Raw genomic sequence first — 20,557 nt, 5'->3', positions numbered from 1 at the left:
AAAACTCATAATGGTAATTCTGAATTGTCAAAAATATTAAAATGATATACATGGTAACATAATTTTAGAATTAAATGGAATCTTAGAGTTTAATCCCTTAAGTTTACAGGGCAAGATCTGCCCCAAACTAACATATATAGTAGAATGTTGAGGAAATCTAAGTAATTTTTGCAGACAGTTCTAGGAAAATGGCTAAATTTGAAAGCTTAAAAAATGGTTAAATTCACTGAAAGACACTAATGTAAAAATCTCCTTCAAAGATAGGAAAAAAGAGGCATTATTGTAAAGAATATGTACACATATCAGAATAATAACAGGGGAGACTGTGAACTTCAAATCAGACTTGAAAGTTCTCAGTTGACTGAAGAATCTTTGAAAACAATAAACTTAATAAACTTCAGTCTCGTAAGTACACATACTACAGAATGTTGAAATGTTTAAAGATAAGTTCTTCGTCTAAGCTCACAATATGACATTTAAAATGTATTTTTATAACCACTAAAAAGCATGCCTTCATTATATAAATAATAAATTGCATAACAATACACATTATTAAACAAAGAGTTTGAGAGATTTGATCAATAAAAGAAATTTTATTCAAAAGAGACCACCAGCAAATGGAAGAGTTAGTCTGAAGAGATTTGAGTACAAAATCTTTGACTAAGTTGAGCTCTCCCCCTAGTGGAACCTGAAAAGTATCTAAGCTATTCCTATCACTAAGAATGACCTAAGGAGGAACCAGGGGAATATGGTGGAGAAGGGAGCTCCAGGACTCAGTGCTTCTACCACACCAGCTATTGAACAGTCAGGAACTGTCTGAAACAACTATTTTGAAACTCTGGATGCCAGAAGAACCCAGTACAGCATCTAGGGAAGAGCGGAAGAAAGAGGCGGATAAGTAACAGTAAAGTATGGTGGATTGCTGTCTCCAAGCAGCAGCTGCAGGCCATCATGGGGTCCAGCTCCTGGCTACCTTGCTTGTGACAGAAATAGATGGAAAAACCCTCTTCACTGACACCATGCATGGGCACAGTGATCACGGCTTTTGATTAAACAACTTCGGATCATTGGGGGCCCGGCTCTGAGGCTAGCTGTCGTTTCAACCCACTCCTGACAAAAGCTGTGACAGGAGACTTAAAGACCCTACGCTTCCTCAGGGCTATGGGGAACAGTTAGCTGAAGGGCTACATTTGCTGGGCAGGACAAGAAAGCCCAGCTTTGGGGAGCCATAGAAGCAGCTCTTAGTGTCCTTCCTGACCCCCTCCCCAGGGCACTTTGAAACCGATCTGTGACCCCTTCCTGGGTCCCTGGTCCTGTTTCAGCTGGGAAAGACTGACTTAGGAAAATCCTCTCTGGTGTACCTCCTCCCGGAATTTGCCCTCCAGGCAAAAGCAGCTTGAAATAATGAAAGGAGTATATATAGAGACAGACAATCTGGGGCAAAAGCTTGCCAGCTTCAAATACCTGGGAGAGGGAGGTCTGTCTACTGGGAAACAGAGGAGACAGTTCCCCTGTCTACTGTAAACAGAGGAACTCCAAACCAACTAACAAGCAAACACCCAGAACAAGACATAAGCCCAGAAAGATGGAAAACCCTGCAAACTGCATTTGCCTTGGGCAGACCTTCCTGATAGGAGGGCTGAAGCTCAAGAAAATCTGTTTTATCATCAGCTGGTTACAAAATCAAGAAACAGATATCTCAGGGATAAATCCCAGAGAAAACATTTTAAAATATTAAAATGTATAGTGTGCAACAAGAGTGCAATACAATCAAAAGAAGAGGACGTTATGGCCCACCCAAAGGAAGAGGAAAAAAATCCAGAAAACACCAATGAAGAATACCAGAATGTGGCCACACCAAACACAGCCTTTTAAAAACCGATCTTAAAAATGCTCAAGGACATGAAGGAAAATACAGAAGAAAGAGCTAACAGATATCAGGAAAATAATGAGTGAACAATATGAGAATCTTAGTAAAGATACAGGAATTTGGAAAAGGAAGCAAACAGAACTACTGGAATTGAAGACCACAAAAACTGAAATGAAAAATTCCCAGGAGGTATCAAGAGCAGACTGGAGCTGGCAGAAGAAAGTATCAGTGAACTCAAAGACAAGACACTCGAAATGAGTCAGGCTGAGGAGGAGAAAGAAAAAAGAAGTATAAAAAATGAAAATAGCCTAAGACACCTCTGAGACACCATCCGGCATACCAATATATGCATTATGGGAGTCCCAGGAGGAGAAGAGAAAAGGGCAGAAATGACAGATGGGGCTATGGAATGGGAAGTTAAGCCTTAAAAGGTATAGAGTTCCTATTTGGAATGATGGAAATGTTTTGGTAATGGGTGGTGGTGATCATAGCACAGCATTCTGAACGTAATTAATAGGCTGAAATATATACCTAAGTGTGATTAAAAGGGGAAATGTTAGATTGTATATATGGTTAACAGAAAAAAAAAAATCCATGGAACTACACTGGACAAACAGTGAACCCTAAGTTAAACAATGGACTATAGTTAATAGTACAATTATAAAAATGTGTTTTCATCAATTGTAACAAATAGTTCACACCAATGCAAGGTGTTAATAATAGGGTAGTGTTCCGGTTTGCTAATGGTGCTGTTATGCAAAATACCAGAAATGGATTGGCTTTTTATAAAGGGGATTTATTTGCTACAAAGTTACAGTCTTAAGGCTGTCATCGAAGGAAGGTCAATGGCATCCAGGAAAACCTCTGTTAGCTGGGAAGGAACGTGGCTGGCATCTGCTGATCCTGGATTGAGTTCCAGCTCCTCTCTCAGTTCCTGTGTGTTCAAAATGTTGCTCTTGGGGTGTTTGTCCTCTCTAAGCTTCTCTGGAGCAAAAGTCTGCTTTCAACAGCCATCTTCAAAATGTCTCTCTAAGATGCAGCTCTTCTTCAAGATGTGACTCTCAGTTGCTCTCCAAAATGTCACTTACAGCTGCTCTGAGGTCCTTCTGTCTGTGAACTCCTTTATGACTCCAGTGATCCAATTAACACCCACCCTGAATGGGCGAGGTAACATTTCCATTGAAATTATCTAATCAAACATTTCACTCACAGTTGACTGAGTCATATCTCCATGGAAACAATCAAAGAATTCCAGTCTAATCAACACTAACATGTCTGCCTCCACAAGATGCATCAAAGACAATGGTGTTTTGGGGGCCATAATACCTCCAAACCAGCACAGACAGTATATGGGAATCCTGTATTTTACGCATGATTGTTCTGTAAACTCTCTAATAAAGGAGAGGAAAAAAAGACCTGACATGTATTATTCTTATAACTGAAAAAGGAGTTTCAGTTTTTACAAAAGTTCTATCTATGGATCTTAATCTGCACTTAATAAATAAATGAAGGAATGAAAGTTGAACCATTAAGACGTTTATTGAAACACATTCACTAAATATATTAATGCAAATTAGCCAATGAACACTCAGTTCAAAGTCCTGAAGAATAAGCAGAAATACATCAAAAGAGACCATGAGTTACAGAAAAATACAGCATTTTAGGAAGAAATAGCAGTGTGTCCAATGCTACAGAATTGTGAAAGGATAAAGTTACAGAAACAGAACAACTCAGGGGTAAGGGTGGGAACTGGGAAGGAGATGGGAGGTAGTGGCAAGAGATGAGGCTACAAGTACAGGTTTGGGCCATAATGAAAAGATAAGCATTTTATGCTAAGGAGTTCTGATGTGTCTTGGTAGGTAAAAAGCAGTCAATACAATTTTTTATATTTTAGAAAGAACTCTGGTAGCTCTCAAAGAGTTGAGGCTGGAAAAAAGGCAGGTGGATGAGAGGTTACTCCAATAGTTCAGGTAGGGGAGTGGCAAGAGAATAAAAATGTTAAGAAAGATGAAAAAAAAAAGAGTTTTGAAATGACTAGAATTACCTTTGATTTAGTTTTAGATTTACTCAGGACGTTTATCTTTGGAAGGAATCAAACAGTCAGACAAGACACCAAGACACTTTAACCTGAAAGAGTTATTAAGAATTATCCAAAGGCTAATCTACACAATTGGATTACCAGGCAGAATGCTGGTGGCGGTGCAAACTAGTATAATCACTTTGGAAAATTGTTTGGTATTATCTAGTAAACTTGCAAAGTTGCAACTTTATATATCTCCTTGGTATATATGCTAGAGGGTAAGAAAAGAGTAAGTAAAGTTTCTACTATGCTGAAAAATTTGATAAAAGATGATACCATTAATCAAGACTTTAGATACAAAAGAAGGAAAACATCTTATATGGCATAGGAACATGTCTAATTTTAAACATCTGGAATGAAGTGCCTGTACAACTTCCAGATGGAGCAGGCTAGCACCCGTTAAAACTATTGGTTTATTCATCAAAAGATGCAATAAAGGAAAAAAAAAAAAAAGAAAGAATAAAGAAAAGACAAGCCACAAGTGGGAGAAGATATTTGTAAAACATAACACCAATATATAAAGAACTACCCATCCATTTAAAAAAAAAAGACAACCCAATAGGAAAAAATGAAAAAGATTTTAACAGGCACTTCACAAAAGAGGAAATCCAAATGGCCAACCCCATTAGTAATCAGGTAACTGGAAATTAAAACCACAATGAAATATCACTATAACCACCAAACTGGCAACAATTAAAACATCTGACACTACCAAGTGCTGGGGAGGATGTGGAACAAGAATGTTCATGTGCTTCTTCTGGAGGTTCTAATTGCTACAAGTGCTTTGGAAAATAAAGTTGAAGATTTGCATGTCCTATAACCCAGCAATTCCACACCTTAAGAAATCTGTGTACATGTGATCAGTGCAGGGTACAAGATTGCTCATAATCATAGTATTGTTCATAATTGACCCAACCTGGAAATTCCCAAGTGTCTACTAATAGTAGAATGGATAATGACCTTGTTAACACATTCATAAAGAAATGTACAACAATACAAATGATTCTTACAAATGATTCTTTGTTGAACAAGGAAAGAAAAAAATGAACAAAAATATTCAATAGGATTATATAAATTTCAGAAACAGAAAAAATCAAACTGAATAGATCAGAGATGCATACAAAGATGACACAACTATAAGGAAAGGCAAAGTAGTGATGACCATATTATGCAGGATAAAGGAGTAGGGTATGACTTCTAGGGTGTTGGCAATATTGTCTATCTTGACCTGGGCAGCATTTATAGCAGACAATGTTTTCATACATATTAAGCTGCATTTCTTCTTTTATGGATTTCTCTGTTTATTATGCTTCACAATTTTATTTTTAAGTTAAAAAAACTTATTGGTTGAGGAAACAGGGCTAGGGCTATAGATAAATTAGGATTCTTTGTTGTAAAAATGGCTCCTGAGCCAGGTAACTGAGACCCTTTATTCAGACACAGTTTTTAAAAAGTAAAAAAAAAAAACTCAGATTCTCAGAGGAATACAAACATTTAGAACTGATAAAGATTACTGAAAACTGGTAGTTAAACAAGAATAAATAATCAAACATAAGTAGTGCTTGGAAAGCCAAGGGAAGGGAGAATTTCAAGGATGAAGTGGTCAATGACAACAAATACCATAAATTCAAGCAGAATAAAAAATGAAGAGAGACCACTGAACTTGGTAATTCGCATTCCAGTAATCACTTTATCAAAAGCCATTTGATGTTACATATTCCTATTGATAGTAAAAATTCCATGCATTCTTTTCTATTTTTTCAAAAATGATGACATATTATATTTTAAATAAAACATGGAATATACAAAGTTCCTCATTTTAATAATTATTAAAGAATCAATAAAAAGACTGATTTAAAATCTTGCTATTTTGTGAGTAAGGGTTATAGAAATGTAACAGAATTTTATAATTTTCTTGATATTAAAAAGGTTCAGAAAACTAAAACTAGAATTGGATATGAAAGCATGATTTAAATAACTGAATATGAATATATTAATACAATGTCTGTTCATGCCTAAAGTTTTTCTGAATATGTGCTACTTTATGAGGAATGTTACCAACAGAACACAAAAGAATCCTTTATTTGTAAACTTTAAAAATCATGTTTTGTGATTACTTTTGATCCAGATCAAAGATGAGACTTTTACATATTATGTAGATATTATGCAAAATATGTAAAAGATGACACTTTTATATATTACATACATGCAAGCTGAAAATTTAAAGACAAAATGATTTTTCATGTGGGAAGAAAATTCTAGATGTTGCAGCAAAAACTGTATTGTGACTTAGACTAGAATACAGTCAAAACTTAAAAAGACATAAGATTTTAAACATAATTTGCCCATATAGGAAACTTATTCACTTGTCATACTGTATAGTAAGTAGGACATAAGGAGGGACAAAAAATTTATTTTTAAAATTCTAAATATTCTTTAGAAAACAGCTTTGACAATATAGCAATATGATAAGTTATCACTTAAACTTGGAAATGAATAAGTATTGAAAATGGAATCACAGTCATTAGGATGCCAATATAAGCCATTGTTGAGGCATGGAAAGAGAAAATAGCACATTATTTTTACATGTACTTGATTATTTTCATATTGTACCTGAATTTCAAGCTCAGCAATGTGCTGTTGTAGCTCAGCCACAGCAGCTATGCTGTCTGCTTCCCGGAGTCTGACAGCCATTACTTCTTCCTTGTTCTAGGGTAGAAAAAAGAAAACTTGATATAAAGTGAAAAAATGAATGTATGGAGTAGCATTCCATCTTTAAGTAATTAGAGATACCAATTTATATTAATAAGTATTGCTTTAAATTTTAAAATTAAATTTATTAAAATTAAAATTATTAAAATAACTGATGGGGAATGATGTCAGCAAGATGGCAGATTAGGAAGCTCCAGATATACACCCTACCAGGGAAACATTGAAAAACAAGCAGAAACAGAATCGATTTTCTCAGAACTCTAGAAAACAATCAAAGCTATCAAGCAACCAAGTGAACAATGAATCAAGACAAAGGCAATGCAAACACGGAAAGCTGTATGGACCTTTTATGTGCCCCGGCCCCAACCTGCCCCCTCAACCACTCTCTGTGGGATTACAACTGCATTCCTAGTCTACGTCCCTGGCCTCTGGTTATGGAGGAGGCAGAGCACAACATATGTACAAATTTATGTGTAAGTCTGTTGGTTCTAACCTGTCTGGTAGCTACCTAAAGGACCAACTGAGGTGCTTGTCTCTGTTTCATCTAACTGGAACTCACTTGGGAAAAAAAAACAGCAGGAGCACTGTAGGGAACAATCAAACCTCAGCCAACTGGAGTGAAAGCTTTCTGCTGAGACATATAACAGAGTGCCTGGGTCCTGGGAAGAAAAGCTGAGGAGCAAGTTTCCTAGGGAAATTAGGATATTCAGGAGCATTTGTTCATACTGGGGAATACCAAAAGCCCAGTGCATCCCAGGGCAAGATATATGCTCAGAAAAGATCTGAGAAGACCCTAAGAATTCACCCTACGTTGTTAGATAGGCTCAGCACAAGTTAGACTAAGCAATGAAGCAAAGCCTCAGCACAGAGCCAATTTTCCAAGATAGGGAGAGGTTGTTTTCTGTTTTTCCCCTGAACTCCTGGCATTCAAGGAAATCTTTGTCAAAAACACTAGCTGACCTTGGGGCTCACACTCCCTTTATCCAGTGTACGGACAGATGAGTAGAAAGATGGGGATAAAAATTAAATGAATAATGGGGGTATGGGATGTTTGGGGTATTCTTTTTTACTTTAATTTTAATTTTTTTTGGAGTAATGAAAATGTTCAAACATTGTGGTGATGAATGTACAACTATATGATGGTACTGTGAACTGTACACTTTGGATAACTGTATGGTATGTGAATATATCTCAATTAAAAAATGGAAGAAAACACTAGCTGAATACAAGCTAAAGAAATAGAGCTCTCCTTGACAACAAATGACAAGGAATATAGTCTCTACAAAATATAGTTTGAAAAACTGACTAACAGATAACCTACTACAGCCTTCATTGAAAACAGAAGAAAACAAAACAGCAAACCCTGAGGAAGGGGAAGAACCTGATTTCCATAGTTAACACATTAAAATATTCAAATGTCCAGATTTCAACAAAAATTTATAAGGCATAGAAAGAAACTGGAAAGGACGGCCCGTTCAAAGGAATAAAATTAAGTGACAGAAGCCATCTCTAAGGAAATCCTGACATTGGAATTACCAATCAAAGACATTCTGTCAACTCTCCTACATAAGGTCAATGAGCTAAAGGAAAACATGGACAAAGAACTAAAGGAAATCAAGAAAATGATACATGAACAAAAGAAGGACTTCAATAAAGAGACAGAAATTTGAAAAGGAATGAAACAGAAATTTTGGTGCTGAAAAGTACAGTAACTGAAATAAAGCAATTCCCTAGAGGGTTCAACAGTAGGCTTGAACAGGCATGCTCAGTTGCCATCTCCCAGCCCTCATATATCCCTCTCCTTCCCCACCTTGCTTGTTTGTTTGCAGATGTTTCAACATGTTTCCATTTTGCAGCCCAGGAAAGACACTAGGTCTCAACCATGAAAAAGCAGCTACCCAGAAATGGGATGGACTGACCATACCTGGAACCTGAAACTGGAAACAAGCAGCCACAGCTGCTTGGCAGCGTGGGAACTCTGCACATAGGTTGCTTGATACATGTTTTTTGCTCAGTAGCAGGGCCCCCTCCCTCTGCAGTGTATAAAAAACCTAGCACTCAGGTAACACAGGGCCCCCCAACCCCAACACAAAGCAAGCTGTGTGGAGCTGCCTTCCACCAATCCTGACCCAAGCAGCTGTCCTCCTACAGGACTGGCCACCATGGGACCTTTTTTCCCTATTCTTTAGGATCTCTTGCACTGGGTAAGTAATAAAGTGTCATTTGCTGAGAATCTCTGTTGTGCATGACAGAGTCAATCTCTCATAGTGCTCCCATGACACACTATAAAGCAGCTCGCTCCACAATCAGTAAATTTAAAGATATGACTATTGAAATTATCTAGTCTGAAAAGCTGAGAGAAAAAAATGATGAAAAGTGAACAGAGCCTAAGGGTCCCTGGGATACCTTGAAAGCATACCAAAATACACATTATGGGAGAACCAGAAGGAGAAGAGCAAGAGAAAGGGGCTGAAAGAATATCTGAGGAATGGCCCAAAAATTCTAAATTTGATGAAATACATGAATATACACATTCAAAAAGTTCAACAAACTCCAAACTGGATGCACACCTAGATACATTATAGTCAAACTGTCAAATGTCAAAGACAACAACAAAAATATAAAAGCAGCAAGACAGAGATGACTTGTCACATACAAGTCATCCTCAATAAGATTAAACACCAATTTCTTATCAGAAACCAGGAAGGCCAAAAGGCTGTGGGATGGCATTTTAAAGTAATGAAAGAAAAAACTCTTAACCAAGAATTATATATCCAGCTCATTACCACTAGACTTGTCCTACAAGAAAAGCTAAAGGGAATCCTTCAGGAGGAAAGGAAAAGACACTAGACAGTAACTTGAAGTCATATGAAAAAATAAAGATTCACAGTAAGGTAACTACATGGGATAACATAAATGCCAAAGTTATTGTATTCTTGATTTGTAATTGCATACTGTATTTCCTAGATGATCTAAAATACAAATGCTTTATAAAGTCATAAATCTATGTTATTGGGCACACAATGTATAAAGATATAATTTGTGATGAGAATAACATAAGGTGGGAGGAGAGAGGGGTTTAGGAGCAGAGACTGTGCATGCTATTTAAGTTAAATTGGCATCAATTCAACCTAGATTGTTATAGATTTAGGGTGTTAAATGTAATCACCATTTTAACCATAAAGAAACCAAAACAAAGAATACAGAAAATAACTGGTAACTGTGAAAGCTGTTAACTTTTTATGCAAAAACAATTACTGAGAACTTTCAAATGATTAAATAACTAGGAAAACAGTTAACAGTAAATATGAATATTCAGAGAGAATGTTAGCAAGATAATTTTACAAAGAACATTATACCCTTTGTTAGGCAATAAACGTCAATAAGTATTTACACTATAAAGGAGAATAACAGAAATTAGACTGACTATATCACAATTCTAACCTTCCTATGAAAAGCAGGATAATGGCTACCTCAAAATTTTACAAAGGAAAAACTCTAAAACCACATTCTACAATATTCATACCAAATCATACTGATTCAGAAATAATAAAATAGAAAGAAATTATTTTAAGAAAAAATAGGGTCTCAAAAATATTTTGCTCTGCTGTTAACTTCAGTTGAAATTTAGCATTCAGGTGGTATCAAAAATGTACAGCATAGTAACCATAGGAGAAATTTAGTACCTGGCAGTTCCACAATGTCACAATTTTTAAAAACCTGTTAAATTTAATAAAAGTGTAATAATTAAACCCTCAAATAAAAATTTATATTTATTCTTGTATCTCAGATATACTAGAGATATCTAGTACTAGACTTCAAACAAACACTGCTTTTCATACTGTGCCATTTGGCATATGGCCAGAACATGTATTCCCTGTTCCCAAGGAATATGTGTGCTGGTAAATGTTTAACAACTGCTGTCAAGTGTATGTATGTACCTGTACACATACGTACATACTTGTGCAAATAATTTTATAAATTTTATTAAAATTGATATAAAGAAAGTACAGAGCAAAACGCACATATAATAAAATACACAATACCCATTATTGTAAATTCCATATAATCAATACATTCTCACAGAATCCTTTCATTGATTTTTGGCCAAATTCTTGTATCCATAGGCCACCTATGGTTGAAACTAATGAACAAGTTTCAACACAGATATCGGTTCACATTTTTGTTTATATACAGAAAAGATGAAAGTGAAAAATGAAAGAACTTGATTCATTTGTCAATGATATGAGCAACTTTTTTGCTGAATCAGATAAATAGCTATCAAATATTGGAAAAACATTTTCCTTAATATTTCTGTGCTATTCACAATATAAAGGCTGAAGATACAAAACACTTTTAAGTTTTAATCTGCACTAACATTTTCTTCATACTTTCTTAAGTCAAGAGCAGAGATCAACAAACTTTTTCATAAGGGCTAGAGAGTAAGTATTTTAGGCCCGTGGTTCATACGGTCTGTCTCAACTACTCTGCCTGCCATTATGGTACTAAAGTAGCCCTACGCAATACATAAAAAAACAGGCAAGGCTGTATTCCAATAAAACTTTAGTTATAAAAACAGGCAGTAGCTGGATTCGGGCCTATGGGACATAGTTTACTACCCCCAGGTCTAGACAATAAACAAAACAATAACCCAAGCCTTGATTTGCCGAATTTGACAATTATGTGATGTAAGTACTCCCACCATGGCTGCTTTCAAGCTATCAACATAGTATGACCAAATTCAGAGTTGAGAAGAGATGTGCAGTTAAGTACCACACCATTATACAGTATTTCTATCACCCAGATACAAGAGATATAAAACTCAGTTCTTGCAAGCCTGTACTAGCCAGCTCAAGCACACCACTGTGTTTATGTTTAACAAAATTCAAATCTCATCCTGTCACTTCCCAATATGAAACACTTCAATGGTTCTCCACAGATCTTGAAATTATGTCATAGGTCCTTATCCAGGCATATAAAACTCTATACAGTTTGCTCCCGATTTGCTGCTCTGGCTTTCTTATCTTATTAGCATTCCTTACCATGTTTTCCACTCTATACTTCCAGCTAGGATGAACTCCTTTTAGTTGAAACAATGTGCTTTCTCACTTCTCTCTTCACATATGTTATTCTCTCTAACGAACCCTCTGCTGCTTTTCCTTAACCAAGTTCTACATATTCTGTGTGCTCAGCTTAGATATATACTTAGATATATACTATATACTATTACCCTAACACTAAACTCCCAGTATAGTGTCCTGTACCTCCTCAATCATTGCATTCCTCACACTGCAATGTTAATTAAGTATTTACTGCTCTGTATCTTCTTAGTAAAAATAAGCCCTTTGAGAACAGGAATCTCACCAATAGGCAGCACAACTTGCAACCATGTGAGTGAGACAACCAAAAAGTTTATATTTTAGCCCTAATCAATCCTTCAGATGGCTGCAGCCCTGGCCAATATCTTGACTGCAATGTCATGAGAGATTCTGAGTTAGAAACAGTTGGCTAAACTACTTCTGAAATCTGACTCACAGAAACTGTGTGATATTAACGCTTGTTGCTGTTCTAAGTCACTAAGTTTTGGGGGTAATTCATTATATAGCAATAGCAACTAATGTTTATACTATACTAATTTTAGTTAACATTATATAAAATTAAGTCAATCGAGTAGGAAAAAAAGCAAAAATTGGGGCTTCAATTGTTCCCTAAATTCCCCTTTTCCAATCTAATCATCCAGTCTTGTTGGTTTAGATCTTGAATTGGCCTACTTCTTTCTACTTCCACCGCCAACACCTCACCCCAAGCTAGCATCTCTGTGCTGTACCTTCTCACATCTGACCTTCTCACATCAAATTTCAAGCTAGCATCTCTATGTTGTACCTTCTTCACACCTGACCTTCTCACATCAAATTTCTCTCCAACTACCTCAAATATATCTCTACACAGAGGCATGTGTGTATGTTTTATTACATTAACTGCTGCAGGTAAGATCCACTAATAAATGCTAAAATTAGTGGGTGAAACTTTTAAGGATAGTTACATAGCCTCAAAGTATTTGTCCAAAAACATTTAGTAATTATTGTGGTGGCTTTAATATATGTACAAAAATTCTTTGTGATTCAATTCCCTTCCTTTTAGACTGTGTATTGGACTTAGTAATTCACTTTAATGTACATAGTATGGAGAGGAAAAAAAAAGCTTTGTAATGGAGAAAGCTGGCAGACATAATCGTAATCAAGTGATCAAGGTCAACATTACTAGTACTAAGATAAATCAACAGCATGTCTCTTGATACGAGGTGCTGAGAAAGGCACTTCATCTCTGCAATATTCTTCCCTTATTACCTCAGTCTAATCATGAGAAAACATCAGACAAATCCAAACTGAGGGATATTCTACAAAATACCTGACCAGTACTCTTCAATAATTAAGGTAATCAAAGACAAGAAAACAGCAAGGAATTATCAGTGACTGGAGGAGAATAAGGAATCACGATAAGACATGATGGGGAAATTTGAATAAAGTCTGTAGTTCAGTAATAGCATGGTACCAATGTTCATTTCTTGAATTTGATAAATGTTCATCAGGGGAATAAACGTTAACATTAGGGGGAAATGAATGAAAGGTATCTATTACATTTGCCATTTTTCTGTAAATATAAAATTATTTCAAAACTAAAGTATTTCTCCACACCTCTCCCAAACCTGATATTTTCCTATTTTTAAAAAAGGAGAAATAGAAACACTCATTCATTATGGGGGGAACATAAAAGGTGCAGCCCTGTGAAAACAGTTTGGCAGTTCATCAGAAAGTTAAGTATAGAACTAACATATGACCCAGCAATCCTTCTTCTAGGTACGTACCCAAAAGAATTCAAAGCAAGGACTCAGATATTCGCACACCGATGTTCACAGTGGCATTATCGACAATTGCCAAAAGATGGAAGCAACCTAAGTATCCATCAACAGATGAATGGATAAACAAAATGTCATACAAACAATGAAATATTATTCAGCCATGAAAAAGAATGAATTTATGATACATGCAACAACATGGATGAACCCTGAAGACATCAAGTTGAGTGATACAAGCCATCACAGAAGGATAAATATTTATGATCTCACTGATATGAAATAATTAGAATAAACAAATTCATAGAATCAGAAATTAGAATACAGGTTAACAGGGGCCAGGGCTAGAGTAGAGAATGGGGAGTTAATGTTTAATTGTTACAGAGTTTCTGTTAAGGTAATGGAAGAATTTTGGTAATGGATGGTGGTGATGGTAGTACATCACTGCATATAATTAACATCACTGAATAATATATCTGAATGTGGCTCAAAGGGGAAATTTGGGGTTGAATATATGTTACTAGAATAAATTCTGAAAAACTATAGGATTGTACAACACAAACAGTGAACGCTATATATTTAATGCTAAAATTATAACAATATTGTTTCGTCAGTTGTAACAAAGGTACCATACTAACGCAAAATGTTAATAATAGGAAAAACTGTGTATATAAGGGAGGATATAAGGGAACTCTAGATTTTCTGCATGATTTTTCTATAAACCTTCAACTTCTCTAATAAAAACAATTAAAAATTTAAAAAAAAAACTAAAAGTAAAAAAAAAAAAAAAAAAGAAAAACAGGAAAAAAAAAACAAAACTACATTACAGTATGTTGCTTTCCTACCTAAAACCTTTCAATGGCTTCCCACAGTCATAAGAGTAAAACTCAAACTCCTTACCATAGGCTGCAAAGATCTACATGGTAAGAAGTGGACTCTCAGCCTATCTGTCTGGCTTTATCTCATTCAGTTTTTCATTATAAGCCAATATCAGCAACCAAGTTCTTTCCTGCTTTTGGGCCTTGAACTCTGTGGTGCTTTTCATGCAAAGATCTTCCCCTTGTTCTCCATATAGCTGGTTCTTTCTCATTCTTTAGGTTCCTCCTGGCACTTGATCTAAACTAGCACCTCATCCAAACCCCCCCCCATTCTATAATATATCATCCTACACCTCTTTCCTAGCATTCAACCCAATTAGTAATAATCTTATTTATGTTTTATTTATAGTCTCATAAGTGTTATGTCCCCTTTCTTCACTACTGTATCTGAAATATTTAACAACTAAATAAGTAAAGGCCATCATTCCTTGTAGTCTCATAATCTAACCACCTCCCATCCTTGTTTGAGAATCACTGTCCTAGAATATGCAAATAACATCTATTACCAAAATGAACTAAGGATCTGGCTATACACATTGTAAGCAACACAGTGAAGAAACAGGCCCTGCGGTCAAAGTACAAAATGGTACAACCCCAGGGAAGGCAATTTGACAAACTATGAAAAGTACAAATGCAGTTACCCTTTGACCCAGCAATCAAATTTACAGGAATTTATCCTATGGGAATGTGTAGATATCTCTACACATCTGAAACTATGTATGTACAAGATTATTTGCTACACATTGCTGGAAATAACCTAAGTGACCCAATTAGGACCTAATAACGTAAACTATGGTACCTCCATGAAAACAATGTACCTTAGAAATGTATGTGAAGACTCTTCAAGCACTAACATTGAAAGCTCTTTAAAACATACTGATGGAAAAAAGCAAAAAGCAGAACAGTATATATTATAATATGCTACAGTATATATTATAGTAAGCAGAATGGTATATATTACAGTATGTAAGAAAGTGAGAAGAAAAACGACATACTTTACTTATTAGTATCTACCTAAAAGAAACTCTAAAGGGACATATTAAAAAATTAAAGCAATTACCTGAAGAAAGAAAAGAAGGAGGTATGTGGTAGGATAGGGAATTGAATGGGATAGATGGGGACAGTGGTAAAAGTAATACTTACATTGTTTCAAAAAAAAGTATTATGAGAAAATGTGTATGTAGATATTAAAGTTTATATTAAATATAAGCAACAAGTTTACTTTCTTCCTGTTTTCTTCCTATCATTATTTGCAATATGCACAATATTATAATCATAGTAAAATACTTTGACTTTCCTCACAACATTATTTATTAAACAATTTTGTCAATAGATACCTTTTTGCCTTGGACACATATCTCTATGTAGAACTAAAGAATAGAAAATTTCTCAGTAATCTTCAAATTGAGATTTACATAGGAGATCTCACTTGAAAGACGTGTTTAACAGGTCCACAATCTCTTCACTAAAATCCTAGGGACAAGTTGGGTTTTGGAATTCCAGATTCTTTAGAAATTAGTAAAGTATTAAGATGCATAAACCATACATTACTTTTATTCAGTGGGGTTTGGGATAGCATTCATAATGAAACAGTAATATTTCTACAGTAAAGTATAAATATCCACACCAAGTGGGATAAACAAAAATTATAAATGGCTTTATGTCAGTTCAAATCAGGTTTTACCTCCAAATGAATCTCTGAAAGATTCACGAGCATCGGGACTGATGGTTTGATGTGCTGAACCCTCGAGCATGGGACTTGCCCTTATGAGGCTCATTACCACAAAGGAGAGTCTAAAGTTGTATGTAATGGTGCCTAAGAGTCTCCCTGAGTACCTCTTTGTTGCTCAGATGTGGCCCTCTCTCTCTCTAACTGAGCCATCTCGACAGGTGAACTCGCAGCCCTCCCCCCTACGTGGGACCCGACCCCCAGGGGTGTAAATCTCCCTGGCAACGCAGAGTATCACTCCCGGGGATGAATGTGGACCTGGCATCGTGGGACTGAGAGTATCTTCTTGACCAAAAGGGGGATGCAAAATGAGACGAAATAGTTTCAGTGGCTGAGAGATTCCAAATGGAGTCGAGAGGTCACTCTGGTGGACATTCTTATGCACTATATAGATAACACCTCTTAGGCTTTAATGTATTGGAATAGCTAGAAGTAAATACCTGAAGCTACCAAACTCCAACCCAGCAGTCTGGACTCCTGAAGACAATTATATAATAATGTAGATTACAAGGGGTGACAGTGTGATTGTGAAGACCTTGTGGATCACACCCCCTTTAGCTAGTGTATGGATGAGTGGAGGAATGGGGATAAAAACTAAAGGACAAATGGGGTGGGATGGGGGGATGATTTGGGTGTTCTTTTTTCACTTTTACTTTTTATTCTTGTTCTGGTTCTTTCTGATGTAAGGAAAATGTTCAGAGACAGATTGTGGTGATGAACGCATAACTATGTTATCATACTGTGGACAGTGGATTGTATATCATGGATGATTGTATGGTGTGTGAATGTATTTCAATAAAACTGAATTTAATAAAAAAAAAAAAAAGAAAAAAACTTCTGGGTTTTGGATGTTTAGGATTTTGAAATTGGGTATCATTGACTTATACTTGAATTGTACTGCTGCACATTTCATCTTTAAGTGTGAACATTCAAATTCAGTTGGAGGAGGAAAAGAGCTAATATTTAAAACAATATCCCAACATTTCACATAAATGAAAAATAAAAGAATGGGCGTTAATGAATAACTATCAACAAATCAGAAGCAATAATCATATAATACTAAATAAAAATGAATCAGATGTATGTATTCCAAGGACTGGCTTCCTTGCAAAGATCAGGGTTGCTCCTGAATTGTTCCAACCCAACAAGGTAGAATACATACACTTAATCAGAATGTACTAGGTGTTAGGGTGACAACACACTGGTTACTCTCAAAATCTTCAAAAGCCATTACAGAAGACTGAATAAATCAATATATGGCTTAAACACAGAGTAAGAAATCAGAGTCAGCATCTATAACATACTTCATAGAGGTATTAATAAACAATTAAAAATTAAATAAAATCCCAAATCATTTCTTAAAATTCTTTAAAATTCTGAATCTGCCCATTACTTAGACAATTAAAAAATACATACAAATTTTCAGTAGCAAACTCTCCGAATCTTTGTTTCCAAAGAACACCGCACTTTAATTAACGGCTAAGGTATTTGAGGAGCTATATTAAATCCAGTAACACAGTTATCAAAATATGTTCAAGGAAAAGTTACAACAATAATGGAAAAAGATTAATTTTAATTCTCTATTAAACGTAAGTCAGCACAGACAATATGGCATCATAAAAACCCAGTCAGACATTGGTATGAAATCAAACTGATACAGCCTCATTTCATTTCCGTTTTAAATTAGTAATAGTCATATCTTTCAAGAGGGACTACTGTTAAGTTAGTAAAAATTTCAGTACTGCCTACAGATTTCTGTCAGTGTAAATTGTAACAGGCATACATATTTATTAGGATGTAATTTCATCTCTGGATTTCAGTAACACTGATAAACCACTCAAGCTTCACTCTTGGTTTTTAATGACACCAGAACAAGTTGATGGAATTACAGCTTTATATGTGCCATTGAAAGTCTTATTTCTCATCATAGAATAATGTGGCTGTAATCTTTGAAGGGCTTCATTACTCTTACCTCACCATGGAGCTCATTTTTTAAATCCTATAACTTGTCCTTAATAATCCATTCTAATGCTCATAGTTTTCTCCTTAGTTATTTCTCTCTCTCTCTCACACACACACCCACACACACACACACATACACCCTTACCACTGTTATTCTGTCATTGATTTCAGAAAAAATTTACTTGCATTCAAATACTTTTGCTGCTTTATGATTCCAAACAACACTTCATTAAAAAAGAAACAGAAAAACTGATTAAAAGCATAAAGGAAAATATATTCAGTTTTCCATTCCACTGGTATATACTTATCTCTTTAGCTCTCTATCTAGAAAACATGTACTATATTGACTGCTCACTAAAAAAGGTACCAATCCAAGCAGAGGAGCCCTAACCCCTCTAAATTACTTGCCTCTTTGGCTGAGACATTTAAAACTTTGGTTTTAAAGGATTACATGTCAAAAGAAAAATTGAAAAGAGATACTAGTAAATGCCAAAGCAGTATTTAAGTTAACCAAGTAAGTGGTTGAAATAGAGGTTCCCTAAATGATAGCCACCCCCCAGAACAATATGACCTGACCAAAAGCAACCACCAAGCTTTTTTTCCTTTTTAAGAAAAGTTAACCATAATAAGACAAACACAATAAAATGGCATTATAGTAACAAAAATAAACTAGTGAGTGTAAGTATTTACCTTGCATTCAATCTCTGCTTGTTTGCGTTTTGCTTCACTTAATTGAGTAAGTAGTCCTTTATTCTGTGCAGAAAGGTACTGCACCTTCTCCTGTAGACTGATCGCCTCTTGTTCTGCTCTTCGAAGATGGTTACTATTGATCTGGTTCTAATAATCAAAAATATAAATACTCAGATGATAGCTTAAAGGCCTGAAAATTTTTACAAATGTTTACCTATTCATTTTATGCCTTAACAGCATTATAAAAAATTATTAGTCATAGGTTAATCCTACTCAACAAAAAGTTAAATAATGAAAAAATAAAGAAAACTGCTTTAAAAATCAAATGATCCAAATGCATAAGGTCCATATTAGAAATTCTAATTATACCTCAATTTACCCCTTATGCAATAAATATCTGTAAACTATAATAATACATACATACAATTTGAAGGTATCCAATTCTGAAATAAGCAATGGGGTTACAAGGTGGTTAGATGCAGGAATATGATGAATTTTTAATTCCTCCTTTCAGTTCCCGAAAGGAAGCAGAAACTGACCCAAAGATACTGTCAGCATTTACTGGACTGTAAACTCCTTGATATCACAAAACATGTCATGTGTACTTATATATTCCTCCAATGTCTATCCAGCACAGTATCTTTTTATGGAACATGGACTGGTTTTGAATTCTGACTGCTATTTAGTGGTAGAGCAAACTACTTAATATGTCTGACTCTCCATTTCTCATTTGAAAAGTAAAAATATGACCCCTTTCTCAGTTGGCTGACTTCAGAATTAAATGAAATAATACATGTATAGAAGGGCCTAGTAAGAACTCATTAAATGTTAGCTGCTCATTATATTATAATAATAGGACATGCTAAAAAATATATAGAGACCTTAAAACTAAAAGAATATATATAGACCTTGAATTGACTGGCATGATGTAGCTTTCCCATAAAAAATTTTCCCATTCAGACTAGATACAGCCTGAATTCTTTCAAACCTGTATTAATTTTTCAGGCACCTAAAACAAACAGTAGGGACTTTAATAACCAAAGACAGGTACAATCTGACCCCTCATTTAACAGCTATCCATGCTGGCCCACATAAGTTAATTCTGCCAAACTACAATTCACTGGTAAAAGGTGGATATTACTACTTGCTTTTTCAAGGGTACTGCAATGGTTATATGAGAAAAGTGAAAAGAGTCTTACACAACGCCTGAAATTTAACAGGTTGTTTGTATGTTCAGTTCTTACTATTATTATACCTACTCCATCTCACTCTATGAAAATGACTGTGATTCCAGTTTTAAGAAAACATCTAGATCATCTGATAGATTTAAGGTCTAAAACCTTCCACCATTTCCGAGTTTCTTCATCTTTACTTTTACTTATTTTCTTGACTCACAAAAGAAATACTTCTGTCTTTCTTATACAATCTTTTAACTATATCACCCTACTTTGTCCAGAGCTTCCCTTCTTTCTCATTTTCATTTAATAAATACCATTCATTTGCAGAATTAAGAATAAATCTTAGCACAATACTCAAAATGAACCAGTGAACCACAACCTCTTTTTGCTGTCTTAACTCCCATCATTAAACAAATCGTTACACTTCAGAGGGACACATGTCAACATAGGCTGTACAGAATTCCCACAGATAAAACCCCTGCACCCCTGAACACAAGTACATGATCCGAAATTACAAAACACTCAAACATAAACAAAACCAAAGAACTGACCATGAGTGAGAATCAGTAGTCAGACAACATGAATAGATCTCTTAAGAACTCTAG

At 35.3% G+C, this 20,557-nt stretch overlaps 1 protein-coding gene across 9 annotated transcripts in view; it reads right to left on the bottom strand.

Annotated features, from left to right (window-relative positions):
• EVI5 (ecotropic viral integration site 5) overlaps positions 1-20,557 on the bottom strand; it is a 245,388-nt gene that overhangs the window by 70,152 nt on the left and 154,679 nt on the right. For 8 of the 9 annotated variants that reach the window (XM_037826633.1, XM_037826634.1, XM_037826631.1 and 5 more), the window contains 2 exons: positions 18,775-18,921; positions 6,564-6,659 (listed from right to left, as the gene is read on the bottom strand). The exons of the other annotated variant lie outside the window; for it this stretch is intronic. In XM_037826633.1, the coding sequence (XP_037682561.1) occupies positions 6,564-6,659; positions 18,775-18,921 (243 nt within the window). The remainder of the gene's footprint in view (positions 1-6,563; positions 6,660-18,774; positions 18,922-20,557) is intronic. 9 annotated transcript variants of the gene reach the window in all.

This window comes from Choloepus didactylus, chromosome 2 (assembly GCF_015220235.1).
Source record: "Choloepus didactylus isolate mChoDid1 chromosome 2, mChoDid1.pri, whole genome shotgun sequence".
Classification (NCBI taxonomy): domain Eukaryota; kingdom Metazoa; phylum Chordata; class Mammalia; order Pilosa; family Megalonychidae; genus Choloepus; species Choloepus didactylus.
Note: the sequence above shows the minus strand (reverse complement) of the source record. Positions and strands in the feature narration are given on the sequence as shown.